A 26,346-nucleotide genomic window follows, 5' to 3' on the forward strand; every position below is an offset into this window, starting at 1 on the left:
AGTTCTGGTATATGGCTGCCCTGAGGGGCTGCTTCATTTTTATACATTTATTTATTTCAGTATTCCTGGTTTATCTAGAGTATTAAATGTTTTTCTGGAACCCGTTTTCCTGTTCCTGCAGTGAAAGTGTTCCTGAGCCTCTCTCCTGGAGCTTCCTCCTGCCCTGGCTCTGTTCAGGCACTTGGCTGCGTTCAGGTGCTGACCCGCGGGGCCCTCTTGCAAATGCCCCGCTAGAGGTTGAAATCAGCACACTAAAATAGGTTTTAAAAGACCTCGTTTCTTGTGTCTGCCTGGTTCATAGGTAGCTGAAAGGAGAGGAGGGTGTATTTTGTAAATTGGAAAGGCAAAAAAAAAAAGGAAAAAGCCTTCTAAAATTGAAACCCAGCGGGGCTTTGAATGGCATGGAGCTTTCTGCTACGGACACGTGTGCAATAGGAACAATGCTGTGAACCTCCTTACCCCTCTGCTGTTCTGACTGAGATGTTTGCATCTGGGTGGTATTTCCCAAGATCTGCAAGAGTGCAAGCACAAAGCTGGTGCTTTTTCGGGCCGTGGGCTTAGTGCAGGTGGCACCTGAGAAACAGAGAATATTGTGATATTCACAGGAACTGCATTTCTTCCACTCTTCTGTGTTGGTGTTTTAATATCTATTCCATGTAACTTTGATTCTCAAGTCTGTCTGAAAATGTGTATGGGAAATGTGTCTGTGTTAATTACAAATGGGATGCAGAAACATGAGGGCCATTGAAACTGCAGGAGAAATTGTAAAGTCTTTTAGGATTTTCTCCATGTTTTCTGGTAGTTGTAATTATCTGCTTGTGGCCCATTTTCTGCTTTTCTTTTATGAAAGAAATGTAGTCCCCTTTCTGCTGCCTTTTGCTAGTGGTGCTCAACCACACCCCGGGGAGCCCCTCTGATTTCTGTCACGGCTGAGCTGATGGTAACAGAAAGACTTATGTGAAACTTACTTGTGTTTAAGACTTTTATTAATAACTGATTACGGATTAGGTGCAAAGAAGCAGATTATCTGTATTGAGTAGCTCATAGCTCAACCTCTTCCTAAGCCAGGCTTGCTGCAATGGATCGCTGGCAGTGAGATAAAAACCTGCGTGCGGTGTGCGGGTAGGTAACAGCTCAGGCTCACACCTCCACCTGGTCCCGCACGGCCTGTTCTTGGGGACAGCCTCAAAGGGCTTTATCTGGGAGCCAGAGTGTAAGCAAACCATCCAGGAGGTGAATTTGGACTGATATGAAGTGAGGAGAGGCTATGGGGTTAAAACCAAGGGAATTTAGGAAGGTGGGTATATGTGTACTGAGATCAAGGGGAAAGGTTATCTTGAGCCTAGAGTTTGGAGAACTGTGGGAGGGAAGATGTGAGATGAAGAGGAGGAGATGGGGCTATCTTAGTCAAAACAAAGAGAAACAAACCCTCATTGTCCCGGATGGGATGGACTGATAAAGAGAAGTTATCCCTGTGTCTGCTTGAAATTTGGTAGCAGGCTGGAGAGGCTGTAAATGCGTGTGTAGCAGCGGGGAGGGATTGTGTATTTCTAATTCCATTAGCGGTTCTAACAGTGTCAAAACAGCGAGATCTAAGCTAAGGGATTACTGAGCCCAAGGAACACGGAGTTTGGACAATGGTCTGACCACTCAAAGCTGGCAGAGTGCTGGGTTTTAGTTACAGCGCTGTGGCTAATAGTATCAAACCAAAATAGTTACAGGAAATATGCACAGAACAACTACAAAATATTTTCCTCCAGTATTTGCTTGAGTTTTCTTCCTCCTTTGTTGTGAAGGTGTTTTGGCAGATGCACTTTATTTTCTGATGTGGAGCCTGGTTGTGAAGAAGAAATGGTATGTCTGTGGCACAGTGCCAGTTCCTGGCACTGAAGGTGAAAGGCAAATGTTTTATGGCTGGGAGATGTTTGAAAGCCATTAACTCGTTTTATTAGCGGGGTTGGATGGCCATTTGGTTGAATTTATTCTGTTCTGCTTAACAGTTGAAAGATGCATGAGTGTTATGCAGTCTGGGACTCAGATGGTTAAGCTGAAGAGTGGAACCAAAGGGCTCGTTCGTCTCTTCTACCTGGATGAGCACAGAACCTGCATCCGATGGAGACCGTCCAGAAAAAGTGAAAAGGCAAAAAGTAAATTTTTAATGTCTTAATTTCTGGGGCAGTTCAGCATTAGAGTGTGAATTACAGACAGAAAAGTGAGCAACATCTTTTGGATTTATTATATGAATGCTCTTCACTTATTTTAAATTTGGGATGATACTTAAAATGAAGGTTGTCAAAAGTGTGAGTAGAGTTTAAGCACCTACTAAAAGCTTGGGAGAATAAAAGGAAGGGAATGTAGTTCAGCGGCATGTGGACATTTTCCATGTGCTTATGTGAATTGTGAACAAACTCAGTGGGGACTCAATAACTATGCTGATCTATTTGAAATGTATGCACCACAACTTAAATATAGAACCAGAAAAGCCTAGATGGACGTTTCTTCATTGTAACAACTGATAACTTTCTTTAGGTATTATTACATCTTGGAGTTACTGTGTAGCAGTGTTTCTCCTTGAAAGGGTTCCTGTTTTAAACTAGCAATTCAAATCAGCAGTGTATTAAGTAAAATAAGGACTGGAAATACAGAGAATTGTCCTGTAGGCTTGAGATTTTAAAGCAAGCAATTGGCAAGGCTGCAGCCAGTGATAGTTGGTACTTTTGGGACCGGGCATGGCAGCTGAGGGCTGCAGCGGAGCAGGGCCGCTGTTCTGTGCGTGCAGTGTAGGCAAGGACGAGCCTTGGTGTCAAAAAGCCCTTAGTGATGTGAAGATCTAATATTAAAAATCATTTAATGGCTTTTAGCCTGAATAATTCAAAATCACTGAAAAGCAGAAAATAACCGGGTGATTATTATGAGTATGTCAATTTTTGGTTTCCCTTTTCCCCTCAGTTGTCATCGATTCCATTTACAAAGTCACCGAAGGCCGGCAGTCCGAAATCTTCCACCGCCATGCGGAGGGGAACTTTGACCCGAGCTGCTGCTTCACCATTTACCACGGCAACCACCTGGAGTCCCTGGATCTGATTACCTCCAACCCAGAGGAAGCTCGCACCTGGATCACGGGGCTGAAATATTTGATGGCTGGGATAAGTGATGAGGACTCGCTTGCTAAGCGACAGAGAACGCACGATCAGTATCCTTTTACAAGCCTGAGCAATGGCTTTCAATTCAGTATTTCTTGTTTATTTTTTTAGTGAATTTGGTACTGGGTATTATTTCACCTCAAGATAAGTGCCAAAAATTTTGCCACTGATTGCAATAGAAATATTAGTTAGATTTGACGAGGACACTTACCTGTGCAATAAGACATCAATTGTGCCTTAGGAATTGGATTAAACTGTGTTTTTTGTTAGTGAAATCCCTACTGGAGGGTACAGAAATAATTCCTTTGTAGCTGTTCCTTTTCTATATTTCCCTTAAAATGAACATTTTGTGTGTGAGTATGTGCAGCCTAGTGGGTCTGGGGTTCGTTGTGCTATTGGCCACCTGTGAAAATCCTGAGGTGTCCGCCAGGGAAGGATTTCTGTCTTCTTCTGTTTGCCCACCTATGCCTTTATTCTCCCACTGTAAATTGCAATGCCCATTAGAAGGCACCGTTCCCAAGATATGGGAACTGATGGGAGACATGAATTTGTTGGCCTCTGCACAGCTGAAACGTGAACGTTTTTTTTTTGAGTCTTCTGGTAAATTGCCTGGTGACTTCAGGCCCTCTCCATTTCTCTTGTTTGGGGTGTGTCAGATATCTGTGCCTACTGCTCAGCCTCCATTGATCGTCAGAATGACAAATCTTTAAAGCTCCTTAAATGTCTTTTTAGCCTAGTAACCCAAATGAACTTCTGGCAAAGACTGCTCACTGAATATTTTCTGGATGTGCTTTCTTTCACAGAGTGTTTACTAGTGTGTCAAATATAAAGAACACTCTTCCCCCTAAACAAACAAAAAAGTCTTGATTATAATTGTAACCTCTTTCCTGCCACATGGAAGAATACAAAACAATCACTTGTAAATACTCCTGCTGGAGAATATACACACACGGTATTTAATTCATATTTTCAGTGTTTAATTCTGATACGAGATAGGCACAGATCCGTTTGGGGGATATATTGCATGCTCTGCTGCACACACACTCAGCTTGCTATATTTATCCATGACTTTTTCCGAGCTGCACATATCTGCTCTATGGTGAACCATCACTTCAAGTCTTGTTTGTGTTATCAAATGCGGCAGCTGGGAGACTGCAGACAAAATGACCCGGTAACAGCTCCAGCTAGAGCAAGGATTTAGGAAAAGCTGCAAAGGAATATATGTGCAAAAAGGAGGTAAAATTCACTGGTTAGAAAGCAGAGAAGTTCACGCAGAGTTAAGGGAGGTGCAGGAAAATATCAGAGCAAGCCCAGCAATATTTGAAAACTACTTTAGCTTCTCCTTTGAGAATATACTCAATATCAGAAATAAGGGAGCAAAGGAGCTAGTGTCGTGAACCAAACTACAAGTAATCATCATAAACCAGTGCCACTTTTAAGCATTTAAATGAAACTTCTGTCCATAGCAAGGGTAAGGGAAAAAACTGTTTGAGTGCCACCTCGAACAGACATCAAGCTGCAGAATGTCCCAGGAAAAGTTTTAGTAGAGCTGAGCTGTACGCAGTGTGCAGAATCATAGCCTGTTTTCTGACCTTGACAGCTGCTGGTTTTGATACCCCTTTGTCCTTGTGCAGGGAGAAACACCAAATGTATAATTGCTGTCTGTTTTCTCTGTACAATTTATCATTGTATGCACTTGTTGCTGCCCTGTGGGACACCTGACATAAAAGGTGAGGGCAGAGATATTAGAGGGAAGGCGGTGGTTAAAGAAGTTGTCCAAAGATGGATAAATAACAAGGGTACGGATGAAAGAACTGTGTAACAATCTTGGGGGAAAGAACGTGGAAAACAGGAGTGTTTAATTGTTAATGAGATTCTTAAGGAAACCTCAGGCTCGTAATAATGTACTTGGCCTGGATTCACCAAGTCTCCATTAAGCCATCCACTTGCATTAGGTTGCCTTCTCTGATACGGATGGCAGCTGGGCTGGCGTCCTGTGAGTCACAAAGCAGGTAGCCCCCGGATATTAACTCCAGGAAGGTCAACACTCTTCGTTATACCTGATAAAAGGTACAATAGCAAGTGGTACCACAAGGGGTACAGTAGTGAAAATTAAAGTCTTCAGGCAACTAAAGGCATCAGCACAGGGAGAAGCATGTGGGTCCCACCAGCTCTTTTCCAGGAGTTTCAGCCTCCTGCCCAGAAGAGCTGGGGATGAGTTTCATTCTCCTGAGCTGAAGTCTTGTCCTCGTCCTGCCCAGCTGCTCTGCCTCCCTCCTCCAGGAGGAGACCACGCTCCTGTACGTTTCCTTGACGCGTTTGCAGCTGGGTGAAACAAACCTTTGAGGAGGCTGACAAGAACGGAGACGGCCTGCTGAACATTGAAGAGATCCACCAGCTGATGCATAAACTCAATGTTAACCTGCCCCGCAGGAAGGTCCGGCAGATGTTTCAGGTGGGTGGGCTCTAGCACGGGGTTTCACTGTGCTAACACAGTGCCAGTTGCGGTCTGCTTCTGTACAGAACCACAGCAGGGTCTGAAAGCTGGGACTTAAAGCCCTGTCCTTTCCAGCATCTCAGATTGTTTCCCAAGTCTTGTCTTTTTATAGACAAGGGTGCATCAAAACATTGATTTAACAAGACAAACCTCACAGAAGACAATTCATTAATTTTACTCTTTAGATGCGTTATTGTTTTCATTGCTATGACCTGAATTATTCTACACTGGCAGTGATGGTTGCTCTGCTTCTATTGAAATCTTTTTTTTTTTTTTTCTTTTAATTTCCTTTGTGGAAAATTATTTAATAGAAACTAGCTTTATGAAAGTGATTATGGTTCTTTTTAAAACTTCCTCTCTTAGCCAGAATAATTTTTATTTTATATTTTACTTCTGTTGTCTGAAAACAGTTACAGTTGGGCTGGTAGAAAATGGTTTACAATGTAGGAAGGAAAGATAAGCCAAGGACATGATGGAGAGTAAAATGTGTGAACGTTAGCGGAGTGGTTTCTATGAAGGGGAAGTAAAATTTGGTCCTTGGAATGCAAATAGACTAGGTCTGCTCATTGCACCAGCTATTACACGAGCTCCTCTGGTCCAGAAGGTGACTGAGCATGAACTGGAAGAGCTTCCTTGAGAAGGAGGAAATGATAGCAAGGTTGGGGATACTTTCTTTCCTTGGAGAGAGGAATTTTTGTTTGGTAAACCTGTGAGGAGACAAGCCCTCGGGCTCAAAGGCAAGTCAGCGTTGAAAGGGCTCTGACAGCAGGCGCTGTGACCTGCACTTTAACGCTGCTTGGAAAAGGCCACGGGTTTCATAACGAGAGGCAAAACATTGTATTGCAGCAATATATGAAAGATGTTACTTGTGGGAACAACAGCACATCTCTACACATTTATTTCACTTTGCCTACATCATCTGCTTGCGTTCGCAAGAGTTGTAGCTCCCCTGAAGTTTGGTCATTGTGGGGACCTGGATAATGTTGGACAGCAGCTCCCCAGAATATACTCTTTGTTTTGGAAATCCAAAGCAATCCTCTTAGGCAGATGTTCACAGCAAAAACCTTGTATTAACATACGTTAAGTACTGTTTTCTTCTCTTGCTACCTCTGAGGATAAACAAAAACCGCAACCAAGGCTGGGGCTACCGGGGTTCTGTTTTGGTGCCGAGGCTCGGTGCTGCTGGCTCTTGGACGCCCTGCAGGGAGCTGATGGGGGGCTCAGAGTGCTGCAGCTGGAATTACCATTAATTTAAGACCGTGGCTTGCTCTGAATGTTTTTAAATGTCAGACTCTGTTAGAGGAAGCCAAAGAGTGAAATTATTATGTTCCTTGCTATGTTGTAATCCAGGATAACTGCAAGACGTACAGGAGAGTATCAGATCAGAGAAAGCCCAGCGTGTGCTTCTTCACGTGGGGAGCAAATTCAAAATTGAAGGTGGAATTGAGATCTCCATAGGGAACCTGGGGCTTCAGTGCAGGAACTGTTTTCTCCAAAAAATCCAATAGAGAGTATTATCATTTTGCAGTTATTTTAGCCTGTGTGTAGTAGGCTTTGAGTCTGAACAGAATTTTGCAGATTAGAATTTATTAAATTTTTGTTCTGTACATAAATCCTCTTCTGCTTTATTCCTTGAATTCACCTACTTTCTGGCATGCTTACCTAAGTGTCCTTACCTCTTAGGAAGCTGACACAGATGAGAACCAAGGAACCTTAAATTTTGAAGAATTTTCGGTGTTTTACAAGATGATGTCCTTACGTCGAGATCTCTACTTGTTGCTCTTAAGCTACAGTGACAAGAAGGATCACCTCACTGTTGAAGAACTTGCTCAGTTTCTAAAGGTGGAACAAAAGGTATGGAAATGTACGTGCATATAAATCCAAGTATAGGGAAAGGATTATGTGGAAAACGTTTAGCTTGGGACAGGGGGGTGGGGAACAGGTTTTTTTTTTCACAAGAGATCTGTATTTCTAAGGGAAGACTGTCTTTTTGTGATGCAACATAAAGATGGATATCACAGCAACCTGCCAAAGTTCAGAAGGGTCAGGTGTCCAGGATAATACCTGGATGCTCCAGGGAGGACATGCACGAAGATGCTGAAGTGCCCAGGAACAGCTGAAGGGCAGCGGGAGGAGAGGGGCATGGAGGGACCCAGAACGGGAGGAAAAACATGTGAAAGAGGCAGAGAACGCTCTCTGTGCGTGAGGAAGGACATCAGGAAACTACTGATGCAACAGGAAAATGAAGCTGACTGTAAAGCCTGGCATATTGAACCCACCCTCTGTGTACACACTGCTCAAAATCCCAAACACAGGCAGGGCTGTCAGCTGTAAACACTCTGCTGACATTTTTCTGAGAGGGGGGAAAAAAGAAGCATGACTTCCTTAGGTGAACCTGCAGGCAGCGTACTTCAGAAGCATCTTGCACTTTTTGCCTCTTCCCTCTTGTCTTCTCACTCGCCATTATTAGCAGTATTAAAGCACATTTACCTTTGTGTGTTTTCAGAAGACAAATGTGATAGCAATGACCTCAGGCAAGGCAAGATTGCCTTCAAAAGCTGATAATGGTTCAGATCATAATGCAGCTCTAAAATGCCTTCAACCAAAGAGCATCGAGTTTTTGCTCTTGTCTGACTGCTTGGAAACCTGTGGGTGGTCTGTCCAACTCCATCTGCTACTATTTTGGGGCAAGACTTTTGAATATTCTGCTGACTGAGGATAGAATAAGTGTTTTTTGGTTTGGTTTGGTTTTGGTCAATTTGCTAAGCTGGCCTTCCTAGGAGAACACCCTGTTGCCCTCACCTAAGAGCCTGTGAAACAGGATTATTTCCATGCAGGTGTAGCTAAACTCGGTTCATTGCAATTGAAATTGCAGTTTTATGGCTTCAAATGTCATCGGAGCAGAAAACAGGCATAAAATAGGCTGGTTTCCTAGAAGTGGATGTCCAGTCACATCTGCAGGCCTGCGGGTTGTCCCTTTGGGAGTGCCCTTTCCTAATAGATCGATCGGCGTCTGAACTGGCCCCATCCAGAAGCTGCTCTCCTGCTAAATGACAGATTGCTTCCACAGCAGGATCTCCAGGGGCTTTTGACTGACAGTTTGGCTCATACTTGTCTTTGAGTAACGTGTGAAATGGGCTCTGAAAACGTCTTCCCTGCTGAAGAGCAGCTTTGCAGTAGGTTCTGGACCTGCCCAGAGGGGGGAATGGCCTCATGCTGCCGGCTCTTTGGAGCCCCATCGTGGTGCAACTCTTTGTTGCTCTCGCTCCTGGTTTCATGCAGTTACAAGGCTGCTTTGGTGTTGCAAACTTGAGATGTTTGGTTTTGGTTCTCTGAGAGCAGGAGAATCCATATGAAAAGGGTCTCCTGCGTGCCTGCTGGCCACCAGCTGCTGGCTGGGGGTCTGGTATTTTGCAATATCATTTTGTTTGTGCTGAGAAAAGGACAACCTGCTGAGATCTTTCCCCCAACAGCGCCCTCTGTGTGCTCCAGGAAAACTTATTGCTCCATGAATGCTGTGCCCTCGTGCTCCCGCATGCAGACCCACACGGACTGTTCTCAGCACACCACCAGCTTGGCACCAAGCCGGTGTCTTTGGTGGTTTAAAGGTTAAAGGGACCTTCATGCAGCCTGGATGAAACTGGCTGCCAAACTATTGCCCCACTCATTTTAGTTGAACAGAACTGGGAGTAATTTCCTAACAATTAAGCCCTGGGAACACACACCTGTAATTATGTAAAGCTTTCCTTAATTATTCAGTTTGGGCTGGTGTGTTTGAAGTCTGCCTGAGAGTCTCAGCCAACTCTTACTGCATGTCCACACTAATTAGGTGGTGCACAGGAACAATTAGTGATCTGGTAAATGCTGAAAATCTGACGAGAAGCAGTAAGAAATGGGGATTAAATGCATTTTAAGAAAATGACTGTTTTGCAGCAACTCTACGTGCTCCCTTGGAGTTGGTTTTGCAGGAGTGTAACGAGGCTGCATGTGTCAGGGAATGTCGGCATGCGCCGGGCTGCGAGCTGAGGCAGCGTGTGCTGAAGGGTGTCAGGAACCTGCATCCTGGGAGGAGTAGGAAACGATGAGAATATCAATGTTGGTACAGGAACTTTGAAAAGAGAGGCTGTGGAGGTTGTTGATGTGACATGAGGGTCATATCTGGTCAGCCCTTCTGCTTTCTGCAGCAACCTTAGTGCAGCAGCACAGGCTCGCAACCAGAAAGCCAGCTGATGCCTTCCCTCTTCTCATGCTTATACAAAAGAATTATGAGTATAACTGATTTGTGTGATGGCTCCATATGTTACGACTTTTTATATCAACATATTGCATCAAGATTGGAAGAACGGATTTGCTTTGTTTATTTATGTTTTGTTTTTCTTATAGAATAATTAGCTGCGAACAGCTGAAGGCTGAACTATCAGTGTGTGGTTGGCATCCTGTCTGGGAACACCTGTCACCAGCATTGCACTTCTTTTCTAATTTCTTCTACTTTTGTTTTCCAGCTACTCTTCTGGTTTACATTGTTTTCTCTTATTTCATTTCCCACGAGAATGGGAAACCAGGGTGATTCACGCTCCTCTGTAGGAGAGCTCTCCCATCACCTGGCACCGCCGTGCTCTGCACCTTCTGATGACGTTATAGTTTTGGCAATTGATTTGCCTGACCTGCTTCCAAAGAAATTGATGAAATCAAAAGTGATTTTGCTCTTTTTTCCTGATTCTATGCAGAAGGTTAGGGGTAATGTTGCATTTTATGTAGGATTTTATTTTGGGTAAAATGATTGCTAGTTTATTTACTTAAAAAACAAGATCTCATTGGTCATTCAAAGGCTGATACTCTTTTAGGGAGTGTAGCCATATCAAAATGAAAGCTTTTAACTAGGAATATAAAAAATGATCCCATATAAAGAGGTTTTAGAAGTCCCACGGTTGGCCATCTTCAGCAGTCCCTGTATCTACATATTTAATCACTGATGATAGTCACTGCTATGCGGTATGCCTTCTAATGAAGGACTTTAAAACTTAATTAATGCATATTTATATTAGTATCCTAAGTCATAATCTCTCTTAAGCTACAGTTAAAAAGCACAAATCAGTGGCCTTTTCCCTAACAGATGCAGCTTTGGGCTAGATTAGACATTTTCATTCGCAGAGCACACAAGCACCCTGCCACTCAGACATCAAGGAGCGGTGTGGGATGATGAAAAAGTTAATTCTGGCCAGCCTGTGCTGAAGGAGGGCTGCTATGAATAGTGCCTGCAATCAACCAGCAACATCTATTTGAGCTGGGATAATCAGTTATTTTCTCTACCAAATTGTTCTCGTTCCTCTTACCCAGTGTAATTCCAGCGGGCGTCTCATGTTGCCGGCTTAGCTGGAGATATAAATAAAACGTTCGGAGAGGCAGACGGGCTGGATCTTGCCTTCACTGGGCAAAAGGAAAAGCAGAGGGAAGGAATAAGGCTGGAAAACCTCTCTTGCATGTGAATACTTCTTTTTTCAGCTTGAGGTGCCAGCTGAGTTGAACTGCTCGCTCTCCTCCCGCAGCTGTCCTCGTAACGTCGTTGGGTGTGCCATCCTCTGCTTATTCTTTGCATTTAGGCTTTTAGGAGATAAGGTTGTTGGTCATGGCACCCATGTTTCTCTGGGGGAGCTCAGCTCTTGGCAAGATCAGCCCCTTACAGAAGACCAGATCGAGAGTCAGCTACTTGGAGAAGGTGTCAAATGCTTTGGCATTTGTTGGATGCTGGGAACAGGGAGCTATGGGCAGAGCACAGCGAATGGGATTGGTTTTGCCAGCTGAAAGAGAAGTCTCTCTGTAAAAATAACACTTCCCAAAGGGACCATTTGGGGATTTAAACAATAAACGTTGCCTGATCTGCAGGGTGGCATGTCTCCCTCCTGCCGCAGCCGTGCGAGCAGAGATGGCACCCGCTGGGAGAGAGGAGCCGCCCGGCCCCTGCTTCCAGCCTGCCCCGCGCCTTCATCCCAAGGCAGGGGTTGGAGCTGCCTTTGGCAACGGGGGCAGAGTGCAGGCACTAAGCAAAACATTGGTACAGAGAAGCTGCCAAAGATTTTAGAGTCATTATTGCCATCCTGTGATAGAATTAGTAGAGGGGGGACAGGGGTGAAAAAATGATGAGGTGAGTGATGAGAGCTACTTCCCTCTGACTTTAGAAGGAATACAAGCACCTCTGGTGCTCTGGCCCCATTAGTCAGGACTTCAGCTGGGGGCTAGCTGAAGCTGGTGACAAAACTCTTATTTGTTTCTGAAGGACTGCTGCTTTTCATTTCACAATCTAATTATTTATCTCATAGCGTGTATATTACTCTCCTAGAGAATGAAGTCTCTTGAAAGTAATGAAATTGCAGGAGTGGAAAATGTGTGTAAATGAAATCAAACCCTGCCAAATCTTTTTTTTTTTTTTTTTTTTTTTTAACATGTTTAAGTAGATTGTACTAAGGAATATCACTTCATAGTTCTGTTCTCATTTCAGCACGATTGCCCAATGCAACTATTATTAATTGTGCTGAACAGCTAATTTTTTTTATCTTTTAAGCTGAAATGACAACTTTTAACAGCAATCACTACCTCTCATTCCTATTTTTCTCCAAAAAGGTGAGATCCACGAGGCTTGTGGAGAGCTGACAAAAAATCAGATCAAGTCCTTTTACAATAGGGTCTATCCTCTTCCTATTTGACTGAACTCAGCGTTTGATTAGAAGGTTTTCCATGGGACCCAGAGGTCTGAAGTTGGTTTTGACATGCTGGTCACATAGTAGAAAAAATAAATACATCAACACTGTCCTTTCTGTGCAGATGAATAACGTGACGCCAGAATATTGTCTTGACATCATACAGAAGTTTGAGGTATCAGAAGAAAACAAGGAGCAAAATGTTCTCGGGATTGAAGGTAATGCTTTTATTTCTAAATTATTTTTATGTCCTGATCAATTATAGTGGAATATAAAAGCCTTAACAGTATTTTCAAGTATCTTATTCTATTTGATGACCGTGACAGCAGATGACAGAAGAAACCAGCAGTCAGCAGTACAGGTGCATTGTTGTGGGAGATGGCAGTGGGTGGGCTCAGTTGCCCATCAGGCAGCGATACATCACCCAGCCACACATCACAGCCACACCACGGTAATTTGAGGGCTTCAGGCTTGCATGTTTTTATGGCTAACTGTATATTTGTATAGCGCAGTACAAATGTAGTTATACTACACTACATTCTAACCAAAGTAATACATCAAAGTTTGCGTTCTGCTCTGTCTCTGTAGGGTTGGAATCACTGCTGTACACTCCATTGATTTATGCTTATGTGAAATAAAATAGGAACACTTGCTTTTTCCTTGGGTTTTTGTAACTTATTCACCTTGTTTGCTGAAGCAATTGCAGACGGTATATTTACTCAAAATCCAATTTAGTATCAAATTCAAATCTGAATTGGAATAAAACAGATTAAATACTATGGTCTGTTAATTTGCCCAGAAGATAGTTTTCACGAAGCAGAATAATTTACACGGTGATTTCTCTAGGGAGTGGGGGGGAAATATTCCTCCACACAGCACTTAAATCCTGGGTGCAGCCTCACAGTTCTGAAATAAGTTTCTGGCGTGACTCTGGGCAATTCATTGAAATTTACAGTGACAGAAGGAAAGCAAAATGAACAAGCAGTGACATTTAAAAAATATTTATGAAAGCTTTTATGTTCCTTTTAATCTTACTGCTGCTCCTTTTACGTTCGAGTTGCTTTCAGGGTTGATATTGTGTACACCGTCATTTTGAAATATTTTACATTTCACATTCTCAAAGGAGATATTTTTTAAAACTTTCTCTGTTTTGATTCTAATTTGATTTGTAGTGCTATAAACCAGTACCATCTCCTCAGATAAGCTTGCAGCATAGAGAAAACTGTAAACTAGAGTAAAAATGGCTAAATCAGTGAATTGTTCAGCCCAGGTCCCCATGCTGTCTGTTCCTTAAGTGGCAGCTACCTTGGCTATCCATGGTACCTTCTGTGGATCTGCAGAACACCAAACCTGTGCTCTTCCAGGCATCGTATCCTACATCTCTTCTACTGCCCAGAATTTGTCTTTGCTGTTGGATTTGACATAGGGAGGCTCTCCACACTTACAGAGGAATATTAGGCGTGCATTTTTGTCGTCTGCTCCTTGCGGGTTTGAAGGAAACACCTGATCTAAAAACAGTTGGGTAGTGGGCATGTAGATGTGTGGTTTTATTTGGCCTTCTATATACCTACTATTCTTTACTTTTGTGCTTATATTTAAATCCTAAGTTCTGGTTTTACTGTTGGTTGTTAATTGGTTTATTTCTGAACAAGCTTAGCTCACTGCCACGTTTTGCAAATACTTCTTGATTGTGTAGTGCTTTGTTTTTTGGGGGGGCAGTCATGAATGTGTTTTTCTAGATTATAGTTTATTTTCTAATTCAAAGCAAATTGTGTAGGGACAAGATTTGGATCTTGGGAGCATGTTCTTCTTGAAGGTAATAAACTTCCATAGGATTCCAAAAAGAATGACCTGGGTTTATGCCAGCAGTGGACTGAGGCTATGCAGCATCTTCAGTGGGCAAAGAAATAGGCAAGCCCCACACCGTAGTTGATGTGCTGAAAATATGGGGTGTGAAGGCAAATCTCAGCTGTGTGATTCATTGGTTTGGAGACAGGGGTTAATGCTAACAAGCATAATGGGAAAACACAGCTATCAGTGCAAATCCTTTGCTTGGGAAGATGCATCCATGCAAACCTTCCTCTGTTCAAAGGTTTCACCAACTTCATGCGCAGTCCTGCTTGTGACGTATTCAACCCATTGCACTGCGAAGTGCACCAGGACATGGATCAGCCCCTCTGTAACTATTTCATTGCTTCATCTCACAACACGTACCTGACGGGAGACCAGCTGCTGTCCCAGTCCAGAGTGGAGATGTACGCGCGGGTGCTGCAGGATGGCTGTCGATGTATTGAAGGTACGTTTTGGTGGGACTTGTAGCTGTGAGAGGTAGGACAGACATTCCCTTTCAGCACAGTCAGTGACAAACCTAAGGTGTTAATGCTTCACTATTTTACTAATTTCAGTGGAAAAATGACTGGAGGAAAAGGACGGGTGAGCAAATAGTGCGTTCTGCCAGCACAGCTGTGTGTGTGTTTCTGTCAACATCTGAGCTGAAAAATGCAGTTTAGGTCAGGCACAACAGACATAAGATGCTGCTTTATTGGCTGAATGCTGGTGTAAGAAAACAAGATGCTGCTTGTTTATTTGTCTGATAGCCTGGAGGTGGTGTTGGATTGTTGTTTAAATTCTGTTTGATTTAAATAGTAACAAAACATTATTTTTCTCTGGATGTTTTGACAAATCTAAACTCAGTCAGTATTAATTTAGTATGATTAATGTAATGTATATTGCAAAACCCATCACTGGAATTAGATTGGAAAAATTAACCTGAAAAAACTGGGTGGTCCGTCACTCTTATTTTCTTCTGTAGGAAAGTTCCCTCTAGCGCAATAGTATTTTATTTTGCCTCACTTCAGAACTCATGTAGATACTGTACAGTGTAGGTAAGAGCCCCGTAGCTTGTCTTTTGTGAAGTTAACTTTCTATAGAGGCAGCAGTAGTAACAAGTTTGATGGAAATCCAGACCACACTAACGCATTAGAAGTATTATTGTCTCAATCCATTCATATTTCACATTGGCATGTGATGATCTCAGTGCTACTCCCACTACACACTTAGTCATCAATCACAAGTTTAACCACAAGGGGAAAAAAGGCTAGATATTAAAAAAAAAAAAAATCTGCAGAAGCTGCTTTCCCAATAGATAGCTGCGAACATTACTTGATCTATTCTACCTTTGTAATTTTGTGTATCAGGAAAAAATGAGTTTAATGTAAGAAGGGGGAGGCAGGCTAAGGTTGCAGATATTTTGTTTAGTGTATGAAAAGACGGTCCTGTTAGTGTTAACTGGAGAGTTGTAACGGATTGAATGAACCTTCCTGACACCTGTACGTTTGAGTGGTGTACCTGAGTTCTGTTGGCAAACAAGATCAGCAGAAAAATGTAAGATCATGGGCATCTCTTAATGTATAGCTTTTTTGTCTTCATAGTGGATTGCTGGGATGGTCCAGATGGAGAGCCGGTAGTGCACCATGGGTATACGCTTACCTCTAAAATACTCTTCCGTGATGTGGCAGAAACTATCAATAAGTATGCTTTCGTCAAAAATGAGTAAGTGTAGAGTTGGCTTTGAAGCTAAACTTGTCTGTTTTGTGTAACTAATCTCATGTCAGAGTTCAATACCAGGAAGTAGGTGTATTCCCTTAAACACACAGAGAATATAGAAAGTGGATTCTGTTCCCCTGCTTACTGCCTGTATCAAATTTATTGATCAGCTTCATGAGCAATACTGTCGATCTAATTAGAAAGTTCAGCTGAAGTTAGAAAGACCTTTCATGCATTGTAAACTCAAAAATACTTTGAACAGACTGAGACTGTTCAATATCAAGTGATTATTTTGGTTCTTTGAACAAAACTTCCCACTCATTTCCCCTGGGAAATTCTCCTTAAAAATCAACACCGTAATATTCTCTACCTTATGCTATACTTTATTTCAGTAGGAAAAATGAAAAGCTGTCTCATACTTAGTACAAGAAAATACAGAGTTGAGAGGTAATGTTTAAATTTGAGTTTTCTTTCCAGGTGCTATATAACAAAGTTCATTATGAAAATTGCAGAGACTTGAGCCATATAGATATGTTTATATGTACACGTACACACATAACAGCCTAAAAATCATGAATGGGTGTATAAAATTTTGAGTAGTCTGGGGAGAAGAAAAGTAAAATATGTATTTGGAAAGTATAGCCAAATATCTCTGCTTCTCCTCAGTCTGGTCATCTTCAGAGGTTTGGTCTGACTCACTATAGCTGCACTTATTAAGACAAAGGCAAATCATTCATGCTGCTATTACAAAATATCTGCAAGATGAACAGAGAGGTGTTAGCACTTCTGTTGAACCTGATGATTCCAAAATGCTTGCTGATCACAGCATATAAAGATTTGGTACGTGGCTTGCAAAGGAATATTGTAACTTCTATCCAACTCTATACAACAGGAGGGCATTGCACTGCTGATGAGTTTTATTGTGCGTTTCATGGTCTATGTCTCACACTTGGTGATCATCTGTTTCAAATTTTGGCACTAGTGGGATGGGGTTGGAGAACCCTCCTGCAGGGATTAGCAAAGGAATTCTGAGCCCCCAGGGATCTGGGAATTCGTATGTGAAGTCATTCCTCTCAAAATGAGTCTGTTTCCAGACTCTTGACAATGCAAAAGCAAATTACTTGAAACAGTTTGTGGTAAGCAGCTATGACTCCGTCTGGGGTTTTTGTTTGTAGGTTTCCAGTGATACTGTCTATTGAGAATCATTGCAGTATCCAACAGCAGAAGAAGATTGCTCAGTACTTGAAGGAGATATTTGGTGACAAATTGGACTTGTCATCTATAGTCACTGGAGACTCCAGGCAGCTTCCTAGTCCTCAAAATCTGAAAGGGAAGATCCTAGTGAAGGTAATTTGCATCTCATGACGTGTTCAAAATATGAAAAAAGTCAGCATGTGGTATTTATGTAGGTCTTTTGCTTTGGAGAGCCAGTTTGTCTGTACCATGAGGATCAGTACAGATGCAGTAAGTTACAATTCTGAGCTTTTCACAGACACATCAAAACAGGGGTAAGCCTTAGCTTTGACAAGTGTCCCAGAACACTTCTCTAAGTGTTTTAACAAGGAGCTGTTATCAACAGCAGTGTAAAGAAAAGTCTTTCTACTTCTTCAGCATCTTGTCTAAGAGTCTTACAGGCAGAGATGCTGGTTTTTAAACCTTAGCACTGAGTCAGGGGAGTAGAGAAATGATATAAAATGCATCTTTATGAATAGTAGGGAGTGTGATAAAATTAGCTGATACTTTTCTTTTTCTGAAATCAAATTAGATTTCAGAAAATTTCTGAATTCTGTTATTACAGAATCACAGAATTGTAGGGGTTGGAAGGGACCTTGAAAGATCATTGGGCCCAACCCCCCTGGCAAAGCAGGTTCCTTAGAGCAGGCTGGATATTTTTCCCTATCATTCATATCAATCTAAGCATTGTCCTACAGTCTTCCATTACAAATACAAAATACAAAGGATTTTGGAGTAATATAAAATCATGTGAAATTTTCTTGCAATTTCTTGCATTTCCCTGCATCTCCCCCTCACCCTGCTATGAGCAGTAGTTCATGAAATGAAACTATTTTCATGGTTAATCAGTTGTGTTTATGAAAGAACAATTCAGAAGGTAGCTAAAGAGCAGCAAGGGAGGAGGCCATAGAGCACTGTAGTAAGTGTTGTATGCAGGATAAATTCTTTGAGCCTCTCAGTGTAAACAGATTTGCTCTGAAAGGAATTTCAAAGACCAAGATGGATATAATAAGAAAGAAATGCTATGCAGGCCTTTGAGAGGATGATTAATAGAGTTGTAGCTTATTAGATTGTCTAATTTACTTTGACACACGAGGTCAATTACTTTGCTGCGAGCCCTTGAGGTAACGTTTTTGCCTCTATCCTCCATGTCAAACTGTCTACAGTGATTCACAGTTTAGGTTTGATGCTAGGTTGAACATATTTCAATACATAGTAGAGATGTGACTCTGAATTAGAAAACCTTCAAGTGCTCAGCTGTGATTTTGAATTTCATTGAAGTGGTTTTCTTGTGTAACTGCTGGTTAATGAATGATGTGGGCAGGTAGCGTCAGCGTCGCAGGGAGCTGAACTAAACAGTAGCTAATGTCAGTCGTGTGACAAAATGGCGCGGACCTAGCTTGAAATATTGTCAGAGAATAAGAGGCAAGAGATTTAGTACTGTGCTGTTCTGCTATGAACTTTCGTGCTGGTCTTCCCAGCACATATCAGCTAACAGCGGCTGAAACCGTGTGAGTAGTTACCGAATGGTGCGGAGTTGGGCTGATTTTTTTAGGACAAGGAATTCTGTTTTCAGCATCACTGCATCTTGTCACAAAGCCTTATCTCCCATCTCCTGTTTAAGTTAAACAGCCATGTTAGAACAGATAAAATGTTTAGGAATCAACATCTTGTTGAAGTAAGCCAGTTTTCCATCTTTTTTTTTGTTTTGTTTTTGCTATTATTTTTGCACAGTTTTATACTTTTTTTTTTTGAAACACTGCATTGATTAATTAGCCAAACAATTTCAAGTGGTGGCCACAGTTCTCATTTTGTTACTGCATATAAAGAGTAATTCTGGTAACGGGGATTTAAGCCCATATAAACGTTCAAGTATGAACTGCATTTAAAGGTTCTTCTGCATTCTGAGCATGCAGTAATAAAATAAGCTTTGCTGCTTCCTTCATGATGATGGCTACTCTCACTGAGTTCTTCGGTGTCTGCATTTTCCCTTCTGATGCAGAGCCTATAATAAAGTATCAACTACTGATTCTTGAGTTTTATTTGAAGTACACAATGGTGTGTTTGGTGGGGGTAAGCCTGGAGCATCTGGGAGGCAGCTTGAAAATAAATCATTCAGACGCTCACTGGGTTGCTCGAGGGATGGGATATAGTGGGCTTTTTTGAACGAGTTCGCAAATATCTTTCAATATGAAACTCTTCCAGAAATACTTAACTCCCCTTGTGAAGACATGACTCCTTGAGCCAATTTGCATGAGATTCTTTGAGATTGAATTCTAAACTATGGCCACCTTTAAATAAGAAATAGTTGAGTAACAGGATATTTTGGTCTTTGCACAATGTAACACTGACCATGTGTGCATTTATTGTGAATATTTTTCCTTGTTTTTAGGGAAAGAAGTTGCCCTACAGTCTTGGAGCAGATGCTGAGGAAGGAGAAGTTTCTGATGAGGATAGTGCTGATGAAATTGAAGACGACTGCAAATTAAAGCCCTGCTATGTATGTACATATACACATTTCCCAGAACTGCTCTATCTTCACATTTCTTGTGTGCATATTCCATAATCCTGCTTACAGTTATTAGCAGATTAAGGTTTTTAACTTAGATTTCTAAGTCAGGTCCTTAGGATGCAGGAATTATATCACTCCACATTTAGATATGGAATGAATTTGTTCAGAAATGCAGGCTGTTCCTCTTTTATGCCACATAACTAACAGGTATGAGTGTCTTACACTAGGCTGAAACCATTGATGCCAGCACAATAAGCATGCTAAGATGTGTCAGGTGCAAATGCATAGTACTCAAAGCAATCATATGAGGGAAGTGTTACACAGTTTCTAAATGAAAATTATCAAGAGATGTGCAAATGAAAAGTTCAGTTTCTTCTTTTCTGATACTGAAAACTGTTTTCTCTTTATTTCCTAACTCCTGCTGTTTATTTTTCTGCTGTTGGTTTTACTAATGCTTTTTTTTGGCTACAAACTGAAGCTGGTGTGCAATGCTAATACACATTCTCCAGCAGGTGCTTTTTTTCAAGTCAGAAGGCAGCCTTGCTTCACCAGTCAAAATTTTTGAACAAAGAAGATATTATCAAGGGAGATGCAGAAAGAATAGATCAAATTCAAATTAATATTTAGCAAGTATAATATTGTTTATATTTGCTTCTGAATGTAGCCCAGTGAGTTTGCCTTTTTGCCACACAGAAGCCCCTTAGTGTAGCTCTCATTAGCTGTTTATGGTTTGAATATCAAGCTTTTAACTTCTCTGTATCATTTATGCCAGCTATTGGCAATGGGAGGATTGTCAAAGTAGCTTGGGGTTTGCTTTACAGGTGACAGAAGTCCCCATCTGAACTGAATCAGTGGAAGCAGATGTTTATGCTGGTTCTCCCCCTACCATGAGGTTGCTAAAATGCTACAGTCAGTAAACACCTTTTGGAGGATTTGTGTACATTACACAAAAGGGCAGATTTTGCTTTCTTCGATAAACCAAATCCCTTTGTCCTACTAGACAAAATCCTGATTAATTCATTAATAATTTAGAGGTCAGATTGCACTTGGACGTAATTCAAGCCATATGCTCCATATGACAGTCTCATACAGAAGTACAGTTTTGCTTGCAGTAAGTGCGTGGAGTGTAGGATAAATCAGCCTGCTTAATGCCTCCAACTGTTGTATTTCTGTTGGCATTCACTACAGAATTTGAAATGTTGTGTATTAATTATGGGTAATCCCATAAATCTTTAGGATTGTGATTGGTTTAAAGTAAAGGTTCTTCTTTATATACACTATCTTTAAACACTTCTGCAGGTTTAAGTTTAGGGAATTCCCTGCCCAATTCACTGTCCCGTGCTGTGGAAGAGGAGCACTGTGTCATCCACATTTGCTTTACCAACATGAACCCAGCACTTCTGGTGAGCAGAAAGACCTAAGACAAAATCTTCAGTCCTTAAAGCCAATGCAGTAGGTCTTTTGTGGCCAGAAAGGGAGCACCTTAGTACAAACAGTTGGTTTCCTCCTGTCTCAGGAGAGTTCTCCTGCCCTGTGGAGAGAGGAATGCTCGGTGCCTGCTGCTGTGCCCTAAGATCCATTTTTGTTTTAAGCACCTTACGTAAGAAACTGTTTGGTGTCATGCTACTACTAATTATTTCCCTGTCTCACTTCTTGGAGCAGGAATCTGATAGTATTTGGGCTGATAGTTTTGAGGATGTGTGTGGGTGCACTGGCTGTGAACTCCGGCTGTACCTTGAAGGAGGGTCAGGCTTGTGACTGCTTGAAGTAGAGCTACCACCAGAGCCTGGGGTGATCTGTGTGGTGGAGAGTGCTTTGGTGAGGCAGTGCAGACAATGTGTCAAGGGGATTAAAGAAAAAAAGGATGATGGCAGTGACAATAAAAGCCACAATCGGAGCAGGATTATGCAAGAAGCTTTTCTTTGCAGTGAAAAGAAATGCTGGGAGTGCCTGAGGCACATGTAATGCTCCCTCAGGCTGTCCCAGAAGTGCTGGAGCTAGTAAGCTATTTTAACCGGATTTCTTGATGCTTTTCAGAGTAATGGTGCAACAGAGCACCAAGTGGAATCTTTTATAAGAACAAAGCTTGAATCTCTGATAAAAGAATCCCAAATCAGGGACAAAGAAGATCCTGACAGCTTCACTGTGAGAGCACTGTTAAAGGCAACTCACGAAGGTCTAAGTGTTAACCTGAAACAGGTAGGTGGTTTCCCCCCCCCCCCCGCACATACTGAACGTTAGCCAAGGCCATGTGTTGCATGTTTCTTAAATGCGAAATGCAATTTCTTACTAACAGCATCTGAGAGTTGTATTCCCTCTGAAATGAAAACTTGGAATTGTTTCAGAAAAGAAAATCTCTAAGGAGAGGATTTGGATGATAAATACGAGGAGTATCTTGTTCAAACCTGTTTTATTTCCTTCTAAAAGATGGAAGCAATTAATTGAGCAAGCACTGATACTGCAAACAACTGTCAAACAATTTGGTCTGTGTCAAGGTTTTGGGGAAAATCCTCTCTCTACAGCCTGAGTCCCATCAAGGCTGGCAGTGATAACTGACAGTGTTGTCTGCTGCCTGCAATGCTGGTGGCTGCTTTGTGTAGCAGTAAAACATGGGATCGTGCTTTACTGACCTAAGCAAGGTTCTATTTTTTCATACCCAGAAATATGACTTATATAAAGAATTGGTAAGTTTCTTTTCCCTTTTGAGACAAAACTATTATTGCAAAACAGTAAAATGTATTGGAATTTTGAGTACATCAGTAGAGTCTGTACCGTGAATCCACCACCACCATATTTCACCTCAAGCAGATGCAAAGCCTTGGTATGTTAAATAGGGAATGAACTGTTCAGAGGGATGTGCCTGCTCTAACTGGTATAAGTCTCCAAAGTCAGGTATGTGCAGTTCTGCTTTCTGCACATCTTCTCACTCTTTAGCTTTTTGTAGTTGTTGCCAACCTTTCTCCAGGGATGGACCTGCGAGACTTTTGCCTGAAGCCAGGCTTGACTACAGAAAATATGCTCAGCTCGTGCTGATGCTTGAGGTATCTGGTCAAAGCTGCATTGTGGTGAGACAAGGCTGTGAGAGCCCAAAGGACAGAGCCGTCTGACCTGGGCAAAAAGGGTTATTTCCAGACTGTGGCTTCACAGTGTGAGAACAGTCAGCTTGCCTCCCCTCTTTGGCCTTCGTGAGGTCAGAGAAGTAGGAGATCAGAGGGCAACCTGCGTGTTTGTAAACATGATCAGATAAGAGCCAGTTCAATATTATTTTGAGCTAAAAAAGTTATTCACAATGCAAAATTATGTACTAATCTCCAATAATTATCAAGTTGTTTTTTTGTTTGTTTGTTTGTTTTAAGGGCAGTGTATACTGTAAGTTTTAATTTGATTTGCTATTGAAACTGTCAAGGATTCGCTCTTGTCTGACAGACTGTTCCTTTATCTGCTAGGGTTTGCTTCTACGCTTTATGGAGGAAAGGAGCTAGGAACAAATTTTTGGATGTAGATACAGGGATTATTGACTTTCCTGGATGTAAAGAAGCCATCTGGTTCCTTTATCGTTAGAACAGCTAGAAATAAAGTCCAACACAGTACAGTGAATAACGAGTTTGTTGGCGTTGCTGTGAAATGCTGGGGGAATATTCTTCAGCAACTTCAGGTCTTTACTTTGCTCTCTGAAAGATAAAGGGATGTGCTTTTCTGACAGAAGAAAGCTAGAAGCTGCCAGGAATTATCAAGCCAATGTCTAGGGACATGCCTATAGATGTGGAACTTGGACTTCAGGCTGCCTATGAAAAGCCCACATCTGCTAGATAGATAGATATTTTTTTCCTCTCCTTTTCTTTTGCGGCTATTTTATGTACACTTCCATTTTTGTTTGTTTATTTTCGCTGAATTGGTTTTTCTACATGGTTGGTTGCTGTCTTGAATGTTAATGTTAATTCTTTTCCTCACTGTTAGAGGATTGCTAAGCTAAAATTATGTAAAGAAATGAGAAAAGTCCTGTAATGAGGTTTTGGATTTAAATTTGTGTTCAGAGATTAGTATGTTGTGTTTAGGTTTTGATTCCCTTTTACCTTTATTCTCGTGTGCATTACAATAGTGAATCAGAGTGACATACAAAAACTTGGGGTTAAAATCACAAATCATAAAACTACGGGGTTAAAATCATGTCTTTCAGAGACTGTAGCAGACTTTTAAAGATACTTCTGAAGGTATCTAGGTGTACTCATTATTGCACTCTCTCTGCACAGAACCTGGACACAAAAGAAGGTGGAAAAAAGTCTCATAGCCGATCATTAATGGGCAACTTTGGTAAACACAAAGTAAGTAAAACAAGAGACTCATTTTGCTGGTTTATGTCTGACTTTCTAACAACACGGTATGCCTTACTGCTTCAGACAGGTATGGTGTGTGTGAAGACAACGAGGAAGAACTGCTTGGTTACACTTGATATAATTTTTACAGTTCAGAAGAAGAATATAGCTGCCAAGAGCACAGAGAGTCGTTCAAAGACACACACTCTCAAAACCAAAAACATTTTTGCCTGACCACAAGTTTAATCTTTATTAGTGAAGAGGAATGGCTGGTTTTCTGATCAGACTTGCAGCAGCAGACGAGCAGTGTAAACAACTGCTTCAGTTTGTTCTTGTTTTCCAGACTTCCCCCATCCAGCTGATGCTGTTTTTCATTTGGGGTCCAAATTTACCAGTTTCACACCCTGAGCGGAGCCATATGATGCTCTTACTGGCCTCCTGCTTGTTTTTGGGGTCTGCTGTGACTGAGCAGTGGCTCTGGTCCCACCAGTCCCGTGTTGTAAAAGTGGGCTCTTCTCTGACCTCCTCGTGGTTTGGTGTGTGCTATTTATACGGCTGTGTAGCTGCTGGGTCACGTTGGCTGCCTCAGTGGGCCTGCACGGCAGCACCTGCATGGCCAAGCAGGAGCTGACGCAGTCCCCATGGGTGTGAGGTCTCCATTCACAGCCTGCATTTGAGCAGATGGCAGCCACCAAAAGAGATGTGTGCCTGTCTTTCCTCCTGGTCCCCTTGCCTGGCAGATGTGTTGCTGTCACCCGTCTCTCCCCTTCCCTCACTCCAGCAGGCCCCATGGCTGGGCCCTAACGAGGCCTGGTAGTTGTCTGCGGTCCCTTCCCGTGCTGCCCGTGGTGAAAGCTGCAGCTGAGCAGGACGCATGCTGCGTAACTGGAAATCTCTGCAGCAATTCAGGAAAAACAGCAATTATGAAATACTTCATAGAATTTAACTGGCCACCACCTTATCTGATGTGAATCCAGCTAGAAGCCATCCACAGTTCTCTAAGTAGCCAATACCAGGAATGTATTTACAGTTCGATTATAAGCTTATATCTCTAATGTGGCCACATTTCTTTCAGTGGCTTTAGCTAAGTGCATGTTGCTCAGTCCGTATGTGGTGAGGTTTGCAAGTACCCGCTGTGCATGCTAATGGGGGCTTCACCTCGTACCCTGTGCTTGCTGCTGGGGAAAAAGTCAGTGGGTGAGATGTCACAGACACAACACGGATCCGCTAAAAACAGCTGGTACACTGAGGACTGGAAAGCGTGTCAGCAATTTAATTACATTGACTAGTTATTCTAAGGGATATGGCAGCTAGGAAAGCCCATTCATTTAATCTCTCCTGGGGGAAAAAAAAAAAAAAAGACTGTATATATTATAATTAATGATTATATTGTAGGCTGAGCCAGTAGCTTTCCCCTTCTGGTTTTACAGCTAAAGGGAGCCGGGAAGGATAGCTGCTATTGATATCTTTACAGGTGTAGAATTATCCAACTAGGGATATTGCCTTGTGATGTTTTCAGCCTGGCTCTTGTGCCAACTGTACCCATGTGTAAACTCTGAAAACTGCCCGACCGAGAGGCTGAGGCTGGTAACTCCTGCAGGTTAACTGCAGGAATCATCCCCAGTCCACACCGCTGGGTTCCAAAACTGGACTGTGCAAATGGTTTCCACTATGGTCAACTTTATTTCAGTACTAAGCACAGCAAACTAAAGCATGTACTAAATTATGAGCATTATTGGTTTATCATAGCGGGAGAAATTAATTCTGTGTTCAATTATCATCTAGCTGTATGAGCAGAAGGATAAGGAGCTTTCAGTTAGATTGTGAATTACCTCATGATGAGAAGGGAATTAAAGAAACTCTCGTTTGAACTATAGTTAGTGTTACAAAAGATGAGATGTTGAAATTGGAAACTGAAAGAGCAGATGCTTAAAAAGGTGCTTTTGAGATTTTAATCTTTTTATCATAGCTAGTTGCTCTACTGTATGCTGTAATAAATTAGAATAATTTGAATGCTCATTTGCGTAGCTCAAAGGGCAGTAGGAAAAATGTGTTTGAGAGTTTTGCCCGGAGGCTGTTTGTGTTCTCAGCTTTGTGAATGCATTTGTTACATTTCCTAAATTGCAGGGGAGGGAGAGCATAGGTTAAAGCAATGCTCTGTTCATTTAGATCCTGCTGTGTGGTGCTGTTTGTTAAATATAGTGCGGGCCCTTAGCAATGCGACAGGACCAGTGCCAGCGTACTGGAGGCAGTGGAGCAGTGCGGAGCTCGTCAAAGCTCTCCTCTCCCTGCTGCTCAGCTCCACACACAGCCTGTTTGTGGACGTGGTGGGCTGCAACAGCCTGGCAGGGCTGCAGAAACGATTCTCATCCAGTTTGGCCTTCTGTGCTGGCCAGCAGGTAGACCT

The 26,346-nt window shown here is 42.1% G+C and overlaps 1 protein-coding gene across 1 annotated transcript in view; it reads left to right on the forward strand.

Moving 5' to 3' along the window:
* The window catches only part of PLCH1 (phospholipase C eta 1), a gene marked incomplete at its 5' end in the record, with an annotated part of 57,034 nt that overhangs the window by 17,520 nt on the left and 13,168 nt on the right, over positions 1 to 26,346 (forward strand). Inside the window, 11 exons of the mRNA XM_082766742.1 lie at positions 2,001 to 2,147; positions 2,950 to 3,193; positions 5,469 to 5,598; positions 7,324 to 7,494; positions 12,460 to 12,553; positions 14,428 to 14,631; positions 15,767 to 15,887; positions 17,057 to 17,228; positions 19,507 to 19,614; positions 21,664 to 21,825; positions 23,877 to 23,948. Of these exons, the coding sequence (XP_082622868.1) occupies positions 2,001 to 2,147; positions 2,950 to 3,193; positions 5,469 to 5,598; positions 7,324 to 7,494; positions 12,460 to 12,553; positions 14,428 to 14,631; positions 15,767 to 15,887; positions 17,057 to 17,228; positions 19,507 to 19,614; positions 21,664 to 21,825; positions 23,877 to 23,948 (1,625 nt within the window). The remainder of the gene's footprint in view (positions 1 to 2,000; positions 2,148 to 2,949; positions 3,194 to 5,468; positions 5,599 to 7,323; positions 7,495 to 12,459; positions 12,554 to 14,427; positions 14,632 to 15,766; positions 15,888 to 17,056; positions 17,229 to 19,506; positions 19,615 to 21,663; positions 21,826 to 23,876; positions 23,949 to 26,346) is intronic.

The sequence above is a fragment of the Aythya marila genome (assembly GCF_965140915.1).
Source record: "Aythya marila genome assembly, chromosome: 9".
Classification (NCBI taxonomy): Eukaryota; Metazoa; Chordata; class Aves; order Anseriformes; family Anatidae; genus Aythya; species Aythya marila.